Source organism: Perognathus longimembris, chromosome 1, assembly GCF_023159225.1.
Source record: "Perognathus longimembris pacificus isolate PPM17 chromosome 1, ASM2315922v1, whole genome shotgun sequence".
Taxonomy (NCBI): Eukaryota; Metazoa; Chordata; class Mammalia; order Rodentia; family Heteromyidae; genus Perognathus; species Perognathus longimembris.
In genome coordinates this window covers 109,502,125-109,518,997 of record NC_063161.1, presented here as the reverse complement: position 1 = coordinate 109,518,997, position 16,873 = coordinate 109,502,125, and the positions used below count along the sequence as shown (strand labels likewise).

Here is a 16,873-nt window from a genome sequence, read left to right as displayed (position 1 = left end):
GAAGATGTTTCAGCTGTGCCCTCCGCCCCGGAGGGCCCCGCTCAATCAACTCGCCGGCGCCAAAGAATTACATCTCTTCACAAATCTACTACCCTTCCCCTACGCCCTATAAGTCCTGTGGATGCGGACGGTCGACAACAATTCCAATACTGGCCATTTGCTACTAGTGATCTTTACAATTGGCGTGCCCAAAATGCCCCCTTTTCTGAGAAACCTCGGGACTTAATTCGCTTGTTTGAAACTATACTTTTCACTCACCAGCCCACTTGGGATGATTGTAGCCAGCTTTTACAGGTACTTTTCACCAATGAGGAGAGAGGTCGTATTCAAGAAGCGGCCCGGAGACTTATCCCTGGCCCCAACGGAGCACCCATCACGGATCCTGCCTTGATTGATACCTATTTTCCCCAGACCCGACCAGCATGGGACTACAATACGGCTGAAGGTAGGGAGCGACTCCTTGTCTATCGCCAGGCTCTGCTGGCAGGTCTCAAGGCGGCGGCTCGCCGACCTACAAATATGGCCAAAGTTTATGATATCAGACAGGGAGAAAGTGAAAGTCCGGCAGCATACCTTGAGCGTCTTATGGAAGCCTTTAGTCAATACACCCCATATGATCTTGAGACCCAGGAATCTGCTCAGATGATTATGTTTGCCTACGTAAATCAAGCCGCACCGGATATAAAGCGGAAATTGCAGGCTCTAGACAGGCTTGGGGAAAAATCTATTAGGGATCTAGTAGCAGTGGCGGAAAAGGTTTATAATAAGAGAGAAACAGGAGAACGAAGACAGGAAAGGAGTCTGGCTAGGATTTTGGAACAACAACAGAAGGAACTCAGGGAAATCCTGACCTCTATGCAGGCAGGAAACTTTAGACAGTCCTCCTCTCCAAGTAAGGAGCAAAAGCCCAAACCCCAACCAAGGATGGGGAAGAATCAATGTGCTTATTGCAAGAAGGAGGGGCATTGGATCAGAAACTGCCCAGAGCTAGCCCAGAAAAAGGAGGAAAAACATAAAGTAGGATAATTTTCTTTTTGCCTTCTTTCCTTACTACCCTGGCTAGTGTTGATGTCATTTTGGCAGCTCACTCCAAAGTGAGGTGACCCCCTTATTTTAGGTAGTTTTGAGCTTGCTCAGGAATACGGGTATAGCCACCCGACCCTTAGAGCACAGTTGAGAAGTTTATGTATTATTTTGTTGCTTACATTTGGATACTAAACACTATAGAGCTAATGGTAAGTCTGTATAGCTGAAAGTTAATTTTCAGTTTGCAGCAATCCTGCAGTCCCTTGGAAAAGTAGACTAAGGTTATAGGTTCCTGGCTAGGTAAGGTCAACGCCCCTGAGTCAGCCTGAAGAAATTACAGAAGATGGATGATCTTCACCCATCAGCCCCCCTTTAAAATCAAGGGACCAGAGTTGTTTTTGGGAAGATGAGGCAGGATAAACTAGAGACATGCAGAACAGAGGTACAGAGAATATTCTTGTAAGAAATGGTGACAGGCCCTTTGGTTACTACATTGGGTCCTACTGGCCCATGCCTTACCTCTATATCATCCCCTAGACATGCAAGCCATTGAAATGGACAGAATGGAGCCATGATTGGCTCCCAAGGTACCAAAAAGAAAAAGGGGGAAATGAGGTGCCAGACTTTGAAGTTAGGCCCCACCACGTGAACCCCATTTTAGAATCGAACCCTGAGCCAATCAGATTGTACCTGTGTCCTAATCTTGCTTGCACACCTGATTGTTGTAACCTTGTTCTTTGCCTTTATAAGCCCTGTGTAATCACAGCTCGGGGCTCCCTCCTAACCTCCGCTGTGTCGGTGGGTAGGACGAGGCCCGAGTTGGCAGCTCGTTAAATAAACCCTTGCCTTGCTTTTGCATTTCGGAGTGTCTGAATCTCGGTGGTCTTCTTGGGGGTGGTCTTGCAACTTGGCACAACAGTACATCCTACCCAATAAATTTTATTTTCTCTTTGTACTGCCCCTTCACCCAACACATAGGCTTAAAACCCCTGAGCAGATTACAACAGATCTAGAAGCAAATTATAAGCTCACAAAACAGAATACTTCAATGTGATGATATTTTAAGTTAAATGTACACATCTTACACAGAAAATGAACAGTTCATTTAAGAAACAATCAACAAGGAATATAAACTATTATATTAATATGTAAATATAGTTTATTCCTTGAGTCTCATTTTTATCATCTTCTCCCCAAATTGAATAATCAACAAATATCTTCCTTCAAGACTGTTATACTAGAAAAAAAGAGAGGGAATCCCTAGGTGATGAATGGGTCAAGAAAATGTGGTATGTATACACAATGGAATTCTACCCAACCATCAGAAAGAATGATATTGTACCATTCATAAGAAAATAAAGTAAAATAAGCCAGCGCCCCCTCCCCTAAAAAACAAAGGTTGCATCATTTCCCTCATTTGTGGTGAGTGGAATGTGCCTATAAATCTAGAAGTAAACATAGTGGGTGGTTTAAAAAAATACACTGGGTATTGATAAATTATACAGGCCATTCACACACAATGAGACCAACGGAAAACACTCTTAGGAGAGGAACACAAAGGCATAAGAGACCTATGTGCCTCTGTATGCATATAAAATAAAATTAATTGAAATGAACTCCAGGAAATGGAAACAAGAGGTGGATATTTTTTTCTTTATTGCTGTTTTTACTTTCTTTAACTTTTGTCTTGCTTGTTCATTTATCTGCCTTTGGGAGGGTAAAGAAGGTATCACAGAAACTGAGGGACAAAGGGTGAACAAATGTAGTAGTAATACTCACTAGACATTTTTGAAAATGAACTATACAACTTCTGGGTGAGGACATGAGGGGAAAACTGGGAGACAGCAAGAGAAAGCACTGTCCAAAGAAATATACTCTTTGCCTAATTTAGGTAACTGTAACCCCTCTGTACATCACTTTACAATAACAATTTTAAATGCATTAAAAAATTTTTAAAAGAGAAAGGGAACCCACTTCCTCCAAAGAAGAGGTAAACAAAAATGTATAAAGATATACTGCCCTCTACTGGTAAATAATCCACACCACCCACAAATCATCAATTTGAGAACTAAGTAGTGTTTTTATATTTAAGTGCTATAATCACTGATAAAATTTAAAGAGTCTAATTTTAAATTTGGATTAGATAGGAATGATAAAAGGTACAGAACTTTTCACAGCAGAAACCAAGGCTTTTTTTACAATAATGAACACTACATTCTATCAGAACACAGTCACAAAGCAGAACTTTATTCTAACTCTTTCAATAAGATTTTTAATTATTGCCAGGCGTCAGTGGATCACGCCTGAAAGCAGAACTTTATTCTAACTCTTTCAATAAGATTTTCAATTATTGCCAGGCACAGTGGCTCACGCCTGTAATCCTAGCTACTCAGGAAGCTGAGGTCTGAGGATTATGGTTCAAAGCCAGCTGGGGCAAGAAAGTCAATCAAATTTTTATCTCCAATTAACTACCAGAAAACCAGAAGTGGTTCAAGTGGTAGAGCAGTAGCCTTGAGCTGAAGAGCTCAAAGACAGTACCCAGGCCCAGAGTTAAGCCCACAATAGACCCCCCCAAAAAAAGATTTTCAATTATCACTGTGCATGAATACTGTTTAGTTCCATTTTAGAATCAATGATGGACTGATCGTTCATTAGAAGTAAACTAAGCAGTTACAGGTTTGTAATGCTGTAAATATACTGGGCCTATATATACACATCCTCCCTATGGTAAAGTTAAATTTTGGCTACAACTTAGCTATCCTGAAGCAGATATATTCCATAGCATTTCTGCCATCTATCTAGAATAATTCTATACATACCGCAAGCTTTCAACAAAAATTTTAAAGTTTTTTTCCCAAATAGTACAAAATGACACTTGAAAAGTAATTTAAAAAAAAAGAACTACACAGAAGTAGACAGAATAAGGGTGAGGTTTCCCCTTTATATTATTTCAATTCATGCTATGGCCACAAACTACCAACTAATCATCTAATCATGTGCATCCTTCCATTTCTTTTTCAATCATCTGCAAATTTCAGGTTTCTTTTCTTCTTCTTCCCACTAGGTAGCTCTGGTTGACTTCTAACACATTTTCTGATTCAGCTTCTGAACTGCTGGAATTACAGGTGTGCACTATTACAACATCTCTCACCCCCTTCTCAAGATTTAAAATACGAATAGTCCCAAACTACATAAGGTATTTGGTTAATTATCCTTTGAGGTTTTTAATGACAGTATATTTAGGCACTCTTGCTCAGCGCACACACACACACACACACACACACACACACACACACACACACACACACACACACACACAGACTTGGCCCCCCACTGTTTTTAACAGTGACAGTAGAGACATTCTGAAAACCAACTTAGTCAACCCTCCACTACTTGTAACCATATTTTCACAACAGTAAAATGAGAACAAGGAGTTAGGAACATCCTTGATTTAAATTAGCCACTAGAATTGTTTCTAGAATCCTTGAGCCATCTTTTTTCCTTGAAATAAAATGAATCAAAGTTTGCAGTTTTTCCATATAAAACAGCAAAGGAAATCCATTTTTCAATCTACAATAGACACAAATAACTATAAAGAAATGAAATGTCAAATATTTTAGTGACTCAAAGAGAGATTTTTAATAACTAAAAGACATACCTATGAGAAGGAAAATGTATACCATAAATTTGTGGAAAAAGTATGAAGTCATATGTTTCTGGCAATTAAAAAATATTCCTAATTGAAAGCTCACAAAAATCATGATACTATACTCTTAGCATGTCATATCCACATAGTACTCCAATGGTCTTTCTTCATATGGCTTCTTTGTTATTGTTGTTCCGATCCTGAGACTTGAACTCAGGACCAGAGCACTATCACTAAGCTTTTCTTGCTCAAGGGTAGCACTCTACCACCTGGGCCACAGCTCCACTTCCAGCTTTGTTTGGTAGTTAATTGGAGATAGGCATCTGACAGTTACCAGGCTGACTTTGAACTACAACCCTCAGACCTCATCCTCCTGAGTAGCTTGGATTATAGATATTAACCAATTGCACTCTGCAGCTTTTATTTTTATCACGGTTAAAATCCCAACCTGAAAATACAGAAAACTCTATAAATAGCTCCTTGCACATTTCTATTCACTAATCTGCACCACGCCAGTGATCAGTTCTACCATGGCATAGAAGTTTATAGCAAACTACACCCTCCTGTGACTAGGCAGCCCTGTTAATGAGCAGCTGCCCCAGGCACTGGGCACTGGGGCTGTCACAGGCTCTTTCCTATTCAATTTACCAACCCATTCTCTACAGCCTAAACAGGCTCTGTAAAATCACACACCTGTAAATTAGAACTCATTTTCAGTAACTTCTCGCAGTTGTCAAGAGTCACTCTCGGGCTGGGGATATGGCCTCGTATACAGGAGGCCCTGGGTTCGATTCCCCAGCACCACATATACAGAAAACAGCCAGAAGTGGCGCTGTGGCTCAAGTGGCAGAGTGCTAGCCTTGAGCAAAAGGAAGCCAGGGACAGTGCTCAGGCCCTGAGTCCAAGGCCCAGGACTGGCCAAAAAAAAAGAGTCACTCTCTAACATACATTAAATGTAAAGCTTAGGGGCTGGGGATATAGCCTAGTGGCAAGAGTGCCTGCCTCGGATACACGAAGCCCTAGGTTCGATTCCCCAGCACCACATATACAGAAAAAGGGCCAGAAGCGGCGCTGTGGCTCAAGTGGCAGAGTGCTAGCCTTGAGCGGGAAGAAGCCAGGGACAGTGCTCAGGCCCTGAGTCCAAGGCCCAGGACTGGCCAAAAAAAAAAAAAAAAAAAAAAAAAAAAAATGTAAAGCTTAGTGTAAAAATGACTATTAAATCTCTGTGTCTCCAATTCCCTTATGTCTGCTAATTCTAAGGTCCCCAGACCTGGGTTTGCCTCTCCTTCCAGCTTTTACATTCAGTCAGAACCTTTGTGTTTGGTGTTTTAGTTCTTAATCCAGAGGTATAAGGCAGAGAAAATACTTTCTCCTTGGGCTACCATAATGACATGTACTGCTCTGTGAAGATGGCTCAGAAACAACTGTATGTCAAAGGCTGGTTTAAGAGACAGATGGGTTGGGGCACAATTAACAGAAGATAGCAGTCCCAAGAAAGATACAGAGTCCCAGGAAAGGCTTCACTTCACCATGGAGAAGGGACACTGCACTGAACTCTGAAGGGTAGTAAGCTTTTGCTTCTTTCTGGATGGAATCCATAACCTATGTGTGCAAAAGTTGTGGCGGGATACAAAGAGCAGCCCTGCCAAGGGGCAGCACAGTGGGTGAGAAGAGAGTAATAAAACAGGAGCCTAATACAGCAACCTCCAAACTAAGAGGCTTGCATCTAAACTTTTTAATTATAGATGGTATATGTGCTTTAGTTGTTTGCTTTAAGAGTGATACCAAATTTAAGGATATTTTAAGCACCATCTGCTCTTTTGCAACAATGAGCAATGATCTCCCTAGTTATAAGTGTTTTTTTTTAATCTATGCTACCCTTTATGATTATTGCAATGCTATTTTGCTGTGTTGAGCTTTTGTTTTATTTCAATGCAGCTCTCCTTCCTTCTATGGAACCAGGCTTAGTTTCTTTGTATTGTTTTTTCTTTCCTTTTGTCATTCCTATTTGAATTTCACATTACCAGAAACAGTTAGCTAGTATCATTTTCTTCTTCTGTCATGTCTCCCAAATTCACTATAATACTCTTACAAAGCAGAGAAAAAAAGGGGGAGGGAGGTTCTAAAAGACTTATTAAGACTTATTTGAACAACACAATCCTTCAAATATGCAAACACTTTATAAAGCCTGTCATTTAGTAAAGAAAATCGCAAAGGTATTATAATTCTGTCCCAGCATTCACTAGGGTAGAAGTCAAGATGGCAGCAAGAGCCCATCACCAAGTACAGGACTGGACACGTACAAGAACCCCAGGTCTACCTACCATCTGCTCATCACAGAGGGAATGCAAACAAAGCCATGAACTAAGGCATTTGTTTTCCAAGTTCTGATTTGTTAACAAGCTCCACGCAGTGAACCCTCATGCACTGCTGTGGCTCCGTGATATCCCTCAGAAAAACATCCCCAGCAAACCACCTGTCACACTACACTGGAAAAAGAGAGTTTTAGTAACTAGACCCTAAACAAATTGTCATAAAGATGAATTAAACAGAATGGTATGTTTAAAAAAGGAATGGTATTGCAAAGCAATGTGCACATGGTTTTTGACTGTGTAGATTTTTCAAAGGATACAGATAGTTGCTCATAATTTTGAAGGGGATATATGTCAGGGGGCAGGGATTAGAAGAGGAGCTGCTGTTGCTGGGGGCTTGAACTCAGAGCCTGGCCTCCCACAGCTTTTTTGTTCAAAGCTGGAGCTCTACCACTTGAGGTACACCTTCACTTCAGCTTTTTACTGATTAATTGGACTTCAAACCATAATCTTCACATCTCAGCATCCTGAGTAGCTAGATTTACAATTGTGAGCCTGGACAGTTCAACTGTTGTAAATAGTTTAACCTTTAAGGGTCTGAGAAAATTGCTTTACTCAATAGTGTTATTTTTACAAATTTTAACAATGGATAATTGGGTAGTATTAAGAACTAAAAAGGGTTCCTTCCAAGTACCTTTCAGTACTATTTTAAAAGCTGTAGTGCATGGGAACATGACAGCTTACTCATAATTCTCACAGCATAAGAAATATTTTTGCTAGTTAAATAGCACTATAATGATCATCTTCGGCCTCCATGTCTCAAAAGAGAGATAAATGGGCTAACGTCCACGGGGAAGGTTATAGATGTATGCACGCTGCCTTCCTGCATTCAGGAGGCTCTCACCAATTACATACCTGCACAGACAGGTACAGAGTGGGCAGAGAGCCCACTCTACCATTTGAATTCTCCCCAGGAATTGGGGGAGAGGTCCTTTTTATTTTTGCTAAGATGACAAGAAAACCCATCATTATTTCTTTGAAAACTATGTCGGCTTAAACTTTTTCAATTTTACTTACCTGTAAATAAGAAACAGAGAAGGGTTACTTCTGGTATACAATTTCAAAAACCATCAAAACTGTGTAATTAAAAAAAACAAAAACAGCACTTACAACTAAAGAACAACCCTGAAGCACACATTCCTGACAACTCTAAGCATTTCGCCAAGAATGACTAAAACCTGTTACTAGACTTCATGAAATAGTATGAAAATATCAGAGCTGGGGCTCAAGCAGTAGAGCACCTGCCTTGCAATGTCACTCTGAATTCAATGGAAGGGGAGAGAGTTGACCTTTCAGGATAAAAGTTCAATACTTCCTTTTCCTCTCATGTGGCAAATATCTGTGATTCTGGCACTGGGGCAGAGGCAGAAAGATCACGTTTGAAATCAGCCAAAGCTACAATGTGAGTTCTTGGCCAGGCTTGGCTACACATTGAGTGAGATATTGTCTCAAATTTTTTTTAAAAGGGGTGGGGAGGGAGAACTGGAGATGGGCACTGGTGGTTCATTCCTATATTCCTAGCTACTCAGGAGACTGAGATCTGAGGATTGTGGTTCAAAAGCAAGCTGGAGCAGGAAAGTCCACATCTCTAACTACACATCAAAAAGCCAGAAATGGAGCTCAAGTGATAGAGTGCTAGCCTTGAGTACTCATGCTTCAGCTCCTGAGTACACGTACACACACGTACACACACGTACGTACACACACACACACACACACACACACACACACACACACACACACACACACGGGAGGCTAGAGATGTGACTCAAGTGATAAGAGTACCTGCCTAGCCATCATAAGCCTGAATACAAATCTCAGAAAAGGGAATAAAAAAGTAAAAAGAGTGAACTCTACTGTATGCTGTGGACTTTTTATGATGATGATGTGTATCAAATGAACCTTGTGGTGGAAGATACTGATAAATGGGGAAAGCTGTGTATGTGAGAGAACAAGAATAATATGGAAAGTCTTTGTAACTTCCTCTCAATTTTACTTGAAAACTAAAACTTCTGTGAAATTAAAGTATTTTTGTGGTTGTTGTTTTGTTTTGGGGCTTTGGGGTAGTGTGATTTTTTTTTTAAAGGCACAGAAACCCCATTCATCAATAAACACTCCTATGCTATGCCAACAGGACCCCAGGAAGCAGAGCAGAAGTTAGAAGTATAAAGACAAAATGGAAGATGTGGAAGTATCTACACTCACAAAATTCATATTACATGTGCCCTGTAAGGCAATCACAATTAAATGCCAAGAACAGTTGAATGAGCTAATGCAAAGTAGCTTGCACTTTTGTCCTTCATACCATGAGACAGAGAACCCTTTACTACTACTGTAAGATTTGAGGATAAAAAACATATTAAAATATAACCTAGAGATGCACTTTAAAGTGATTCTTGAGTGTTTTATTAATGATGAGTACCCAAGATTAAAGACACTATGGAAGAATGCCATTTGATTTAAGAAACTAAATTTAATTTGAAAGAACTGAAATATAAAATAGAAAGAACCCATATCATGGCACTTATATGCTGGATAATTTAATCCTTAAAAGAAAATCGATTTCAAAATCTTGCGTTGTCTCTTTATGTATGTTCAAACATTTGAGGTTTAGGTGTCAGAATGCCTTAAATTAGTGAAGAAATGTTCCTTCAACTTGTAAGGACATTATCAGCTCTGCAGTGAAATTCTTCTTCTTTCTGACATATCATGTTAATATAATATCATTTCAAAATAAAATGAATGAAAAATAAAAAAGAAAACCCTTTTGGTGTTGCCAACTATTACATCTTCCCTCTCAAGAAACACCATTATTTAACCTGCCACGAAAAGCCTCACACTGTATACACTGTAATAAATACACTGCTTCTTCTGATGGTGCCAGCGAAAGATGACTGTCCCCAAGACAATGATTCCTTTTTACCCAAGAAAATCAGGACAGTAAATAACTTTTCTTCCCTTAGAGACAACCCTAGTGCTTGAGGCTGCCGCAACACAAAAACAAAATATCTTCACAAATGTCTCCAAACAGTCAGGCTGAAAATCTAAGCCAAAGTTTCATTTAACAGCCTGTCAGTTTTTTGATGTGAAGCTAATGAATGCAGTGGCAAACAAATCCATCAAACCCAACATCAAAACAACTGCACTTCATCCCTCCACATGGAAAAATGAAATACAACCTGTGGGCCAACTCTTTGATCCAGCCCAGCCAGAAAGCAGACCTGTGAGTGCCACTGCAGCAGCTGCATACAAGTAATCATGGACTCCATTTCTCAGTGAAGGAGAATACTCCACAAACAGGAAGCAGTCATCTCAAATAAGCCCAATTCAATTGCTTTGCAACCTGTTACATATTTTCATATCAGAAAAAAAATTAAATCACTGAACTTCAATTATTCTCATGTTCAAAGCACTAACAATTCTTAAAAGAAGTAACTAGATATGATGGACCTCAACTCTGAACATGGAAGTTTATCACAAGCCCACCCATTCTTCATGAAGGTTCCCTAAAGACATTATGTCTTTCTCTGTACAAACATTCAGGACAGGAACTCTTAACCTGTGCCCTGCCTAAATCAGTAGAAAAAGGGACACAAGGCTACCTAGACCAATAGTTTTCCAAGATAATCTTACCATAGAGAAGCCTTTTTAGGTTGTTTAGTTCCAGATAAAAAGGCTAATTTGATCTTACAACGGATTTGACTACACTGTATTTTGTAGGGCAAAGCAAAAAAAAAAAAAAATCTTTAAGCTGAATGGCCTTCATTACCTGAGGCAATATGATGAGATCTTTTTTTTTTTTTTTTTGGCCAGTCCTGGGCCTTGGACTCAGGGCCTGAGCACTGTCCCTGGCTTCTTCCCGCTCAAGGCTAGCACTCTGCCACGTGAGCCACAGCGCCGCTTCTGGCCGTTTTTTCTGTATATGTGGTGCTGGGGAATCGAACCTAGGGCCTCGTGTATCCGAGGCAGGCACTCTTGCCACTAGGCTATATCCCCAGCCCCGAGATCTTTTTTTTTAAGAAAAAAGAATGAGCAAACTAAAGCTTAGTGAGTAACTATCCTCCCATGCCTACCTCTATTTTACTTGATCTTCTCCAGTCTATACTCAGATCTTTGCAAGATATGAGACCATCAAACACTAAAATATGGGCACCAAAATAGCCACAATATATAATAATTTAGTTGAGAATAAATACCAATTCTACAGTGTATTAGTTTGGAAGAAGTATTGAGCATGGCACAAATACTAGAATGGGAATTCTAATCAATTGTAGCAGATCTTAAGAGCATAAGTTTCCTGAATAAATATAATAGCTCAATATGTAAGAATGATTCCATTTTAAATCTACAGATGTCCCTTTCTCCATTGCTACACAGTGGCATCATTGGAAATCATAAACCATCACCAGAATTCAAGAGGTCAAGAAAAAAGCAACCAGCCCTTTAAAATGTACAGAACCAAATGAAATCTCACCTCGGTTCTCATGGACAAGCAGGTTATCGCCCAAATGAGCAATTCTTAGAACATACATGGTACCAAGCACCTAGTATACAAGCATATTCTTAGTAAATGCAGTCCTGCAACCATCTACTATTTTGATGAATAACCAAAGCCTGTTTGCTTACAAGAAAAAATATTCTATCAGAGAAAATGACAACATCTTTTCAAAACTTAGTTATTTTTTCACTGAAAGCAGTTTTTTATGGAGACCATTTTGAATAACCAAATTAGGAATTTAAGTTACCATAAATAAGGCTATCTTTTGGATTGTATAGATAAATTAATTATATCCATGTGTGAAAAATGCATACAGCTCCCATTTGCTGGACCATGTTCATCAAATAATGTGCCACAGAGACACAGTATTAGGTATTTGTTACACAATGAAGTCAACTACTATATGACAGGTACAACAGCATGCCCCACACTATACCTTAGCTATGTAAAAGTGCTAGTGTTTTTATAATAATTATTTTTAAAAGCTTAACTCATCATCACTTGTAATTACTTTTTTTATTTTAGCCAGTCCTGGGACTTGCACTCAAGGCCTGAGCACTGTCCCTGGCTTTTTTTTGCTCAATGCTAACACTCTTAACCCTTGAACCACAGTGCCACTTCTGGCTTTTTCTGTTTATGTGGTACAGAGAAATTGAACCCAGGGCTTCATGCATGCAAGGCAAGCACTCTACCACTAAGACATATTCCCAGCCCTATAATTACTTGTTATTATTACCGAATAAATTGAAAAGCCAAACAATTAAGACAAGTTAACAAATATGGACAATCCCAAAACAAAGATTATTTACCACAATTAATAATTAATCCACACATCTCATTTACCCTGAGCAAATTACATAAATTTGTGCCTAGCACACACATTTTTTCAATGATTAAAAACTTCTACCTTGTGATATTTTCTGTTTGTGAAATACCCCAAAATTCCTTTTAAACATGGATCTCAAGGACCAGTGATTTCGCGTGGAAACTGAAAAGTCCTCATCCATCATCCAGTGACAGAGATTGGCGAGCCATCCAGGAGTTGAATCTTAAAAGTTTTCACCCATATCACCCATATCAAACAAGTCTACTGGACTCCTGTCGACAAATAATCAACAAAAATCAGGATTGGAAAAATGGTTCATAGTAGAGCACTAGCCAAGCAAGTGAGCAAAGGAAGTACGAGTTCCTGAGTACTAACAGACCTAGTACTGCAAAGAAAGGGAGGAAGAGAAGGAGGAAGAGAGGGATGGATTGAGAGAGGGAGGGAAAAAGGAAGGAGGGAGGGAAGGAAGAAAGGAGGGAGCGAAGGAGGGAGGGAGGGAAGGAAGAAGAGGAGAGGGAAGGGGAGGGGAGGAATAAACAGGGCACATAAAGAGGTTATCCATCTCTGTCCTCTCCTTTGAAAAGATAAAAAGTTATCAACTCTTCATAACTGGGTAGAGATAAAAATGATCAGAAAAACTGGGAAAAGAAAGATGTAAAACTAACCTACAATCCCAGTATTTGGGTTAGAACTAGATCTCACCTCCACGTTCTAGAATAAACAGCATCTATCTTACTGACCCAAAACAATTGTCTCAGGAATAGTGTATTTTTCCATCTTAGAAAATATAAAGGCTACAGACAGAAATTAACATTTTGAGACTTTAACTCCTAGAGAGCAGGAACTATCCCTTTATTTTTGTTTCTCCCACTAAAATAAATGTCAAAAAAAAAAAAAGCTACACACACAAAATACAGTAAATTCAGAAGGTTCTAAAGAATCAGACTTTAGATACCAAATTATAGAGATAAAAATCTACCAAAATCTAGAAGAAAATAGTACCACAGCACACTATAATGTAAAGCCACTTACTAAATAAAATTGTCAGGATAATATTAACATCAAGGGTATCATTTAAGTAAGTTTGGGTTACTTCAATGAATCATTCAAAACTATTTGTCACAAACATAGATTCCTATTTTTATACAGTGATACATTACTCAAAGTAGATTCTTAATATACCACCATATTATTCATTGATTGTTACTCTCTGTGTAGCCAAAGGCTTCCTTCTCCCTCAACTCCCAAAGATGTCTTTGTCCTAATCCCACAAATCAATGACCACTCTGCCTTCCATGAAAAAAAGTGTTTTACAGGTTTGCTTTTAGTGAAGCGGAATGAGGCCTCCAGAAGCAACTTTTAAAAGCCCTTGCTGACTGCAAAAAAGATAAAATTAAGAAAGTGAATTCAGCAAGCAACCTGAATGAGCAAGCTCAGGAAGTCTTCCCCAAGTATTCAGTAATGAATACAGTCCTCTAAACCCTAATTTTTGACTGGTAAAACTAAAATTGAGTCTACCAAACTGTAAGATGATATAAAAAGATACTATTTAAACCACTCAGTCCATGGTACTTTGCAACAGCAGCAACAAATTTTTAATATATACATACCTTAGCCAAAAAGCAGACAAAAGTAGAAACAAACACACACACACACACACACACACACACACACACACACACTTCAAGTACATACTTCAAGTACAGCCATTTTAAATTCACTGGCCCAAACAAACTGCATTATGCACCTACTAAGATAAAACACATAGAACCAAAGAAAACCTCACTGTTTGCTAAACAAAAAAGTGACTATTTACATAACTAAGTTTTTTCCCTTTACAGGATATTTTTGAAGTAAATTTACAGGATATTTTCCAGCTGCAGCAGTGAAACTGGGCCTACAATCCCTGACCCCTCCACTACAGTACACTACTTCTTGACAACACAATTCTGATGGGCTCCATCTGCCAGGTTCCAAGGAAGATGCCTCTGGCCCTGCCTCTCTTTGTTGGTCCCCCACTCAGAACCATAGAAACAATCCCACACTCCAGCTCTCCTGGCTACTGAAATGTCTTACTTTGGTCAATATCACAAGTTCATTCCAAATATGTATTAAACACTCATCAAACATTTTTTTCTGGTGACTTTCAATAGCTATGATACCTTACTTATTATGCCAATGATTAAGGATGAGAATTATGGGGGTGGGGGGGAGAGGGGGACCTTTAGACTCTTATGACTGACACTGCCTCAATGCAGATACAAGCCTTTACATTTCTGCAAAAGCAATGTAGTTTTGCTGGCCAAGGTACATACATTGAGCTTTCTAATGCTTTTATTACAACACACAGGATCACAGGATGTATGATGAAAAGAATTATTTCATTTTTGTTCCTTTCTAAAATACCCTTCATAAGTAGAAATTGCTAAGAGTGGCAAAAGTCGTGTAATAACAAGGGCTTTCTTTCTTATCAATAATTCAGTCAAATGTTTCCTGGGTTATCAGAAAGCAATAGTTTTACTCAAATACACATGTAGGTTAAACCTAGAATCATCTTCCATAACCACCCAAGTGTTTTACATACATACAAGTTTTACCAATGTCGAATCAATATTCAGTTGAACCTTAAAGTAGTGAAAGTACGTAAGGTCACATAAACTTTCATTTGTCATTTTTCACTGAATCTGTGTCAACTGTAGATACTCTGGAAAATGTAGTTTCATTATGAAGCTGCACTCTGTGCCCCTGCAGCTTTGTTTTAAAAACCAAAGGAAAGGAAGCAAATCTAATAGAAACTACCATCGCTTTGAAGATGTCCACTGTTTAACACCACAGGGAAAACCAATTAAATTTAATAGAAGTTCTTATTTGTGGATAAAAATACACAGTATGTGAACTAAATTAAATACACTGGGCAAGAAATATAGAATTTCATATCAAATATAACATGGAAATAGAAATGTGTTCTACATTATTACTTTCTGCACTAAGGGCAATTTTAGTGGTTTCTTTGCATCCTCCCTCAACCTCTTGTTAAAACTTTACCAGTCACTTCCTTCTGTGAATTGTTTTCTAAGCCATGAACTAAATGAGGGGCTGGGACTATGAGCTAGTGGTAGAGTGCTTGCCTCATATACATGAAGCCCTGGGTTCAATTCCTCAGCACCACATATATGGAAAAAGCCAGAAGTGGCACTGTGGCTCAAGTGGTAGAGTGCTAACCAGGGACACTGCTCAGGCCCTGAGTTCAAGCTCCATGACTGGCAAAACAAAACAAAACAAAGAAGAGATCCAAGTTTACCTAACATGGAGCCATTAGGAAATCTTGCAGAAAAGCAACTGGTAGCCTTAAGAGAGAAAGTAAACACTCATTGTATAAAATTACCTACCTGGGTAAACTGTCCCATAATAATCTCAAAACAGGAAAGCATACCTACAAGTAGTAACTCAGCTTATGTAAAAGAAAAATATCTAGTCTGAAAAAACTATGGTAGTAAGAGGCACACAGTGTGAATGATAAAAAAAAATCAGTGATATACATGATTTGGTTTTCCCACTATAATCACAAAAATATACGTTTAATTTATGCATTATTTTTGAGATATAACTTACCAATTTAGCAATTTTTCCATAGTCAATCCATCTGACAGTAGCAAAATTTGTAGACTCTGCACAGTTGAAACCGTGATTGAAACCAGCATGGTAACCATATGGAAAAGTGATCATGAACTCCCCAGCCTCCTGGGTGATCTGCAGGGCAGGAAATAGGTAATATTCTCCAGTAATAAGCCTTGTCAAATTGTGAATATGATTAATATATTTCCATACAAATAAAACAAAGCAACATACATTGTATCAAAAACTATTTTAATATGTGAGAATTTCCCCCAGATGCCAAACTAACCCATTGGCAGTGGGGATTTTTGTTTGTTTTTGCTCTTTTTTTTTTGGGCGGGGGGGGGGGGCCAATCCTGGCACTTGAAATCAGGGCCTGGTCACTATCCCTGAGCCTCTCTGTGTTCAAGGATAACACTGTACCACTTGAGCCAGAGGACCACTTCCAGCTTTTTCTGAGTAGTATAGTGGAGATAGAGTCTCATGAACCTTTCCACCAAGGCTGGCATCAAACCATGATCCTCAGATCTCAGCCTCCTGAGTACCTATGGTTACAGGGATGAGCCACCAGCACCCAGCTTCCCTTGGCATTTTTGCTCAAAGCTTGTACATTAATTGTTGAGCAACCAGTACCCAGCTTCACTAACAGTGGTTTTTCAGGGAACTTTGAAAACAATTTTATAAACAGGATGGGACCTTCTGATGCTTTAGTTCAACCACTCAACTATACTCAAAAGACATATTTTGAGAAAGCATTCAAATTAATTTATTCATACTGGCTATCAACTTATATATTTTAATACTTTAACAACTTGCATTACCTGATTATGTATAAAAGATATCACAACTGGCATATGAGATTAGAGCTACTGAGATATTGACAATACATT

The 16,873-nt window shown here is 39.0% G+C and overlaps 1 protein-coding gene across 3 annotated transcripts in view; it reads right to left on the bottom strand.

The window, feature by feature from the left end:
• Window positions 1–16,873, bottom strand: part of Kdm4c (lysine demethylase 4C) — a 314,587-nt gene that overhangs the window by 196,200 nt on the left and 101,514 nt on the right. For all 3 annotated transcript variants that reach the window (XM_048347291.1, XM_048347179.1, XM_048347255.1), the window contains one exon: window positions 15,981–16,118. In XM_048347291.1, the coding sequence (XP_048203248.1) occupies window positions 15,981–16,118 (138 nt within the window). The remainder of the gene's footprint in view (window positions 1–15,980; window positions 16,119–16,873) is intronic.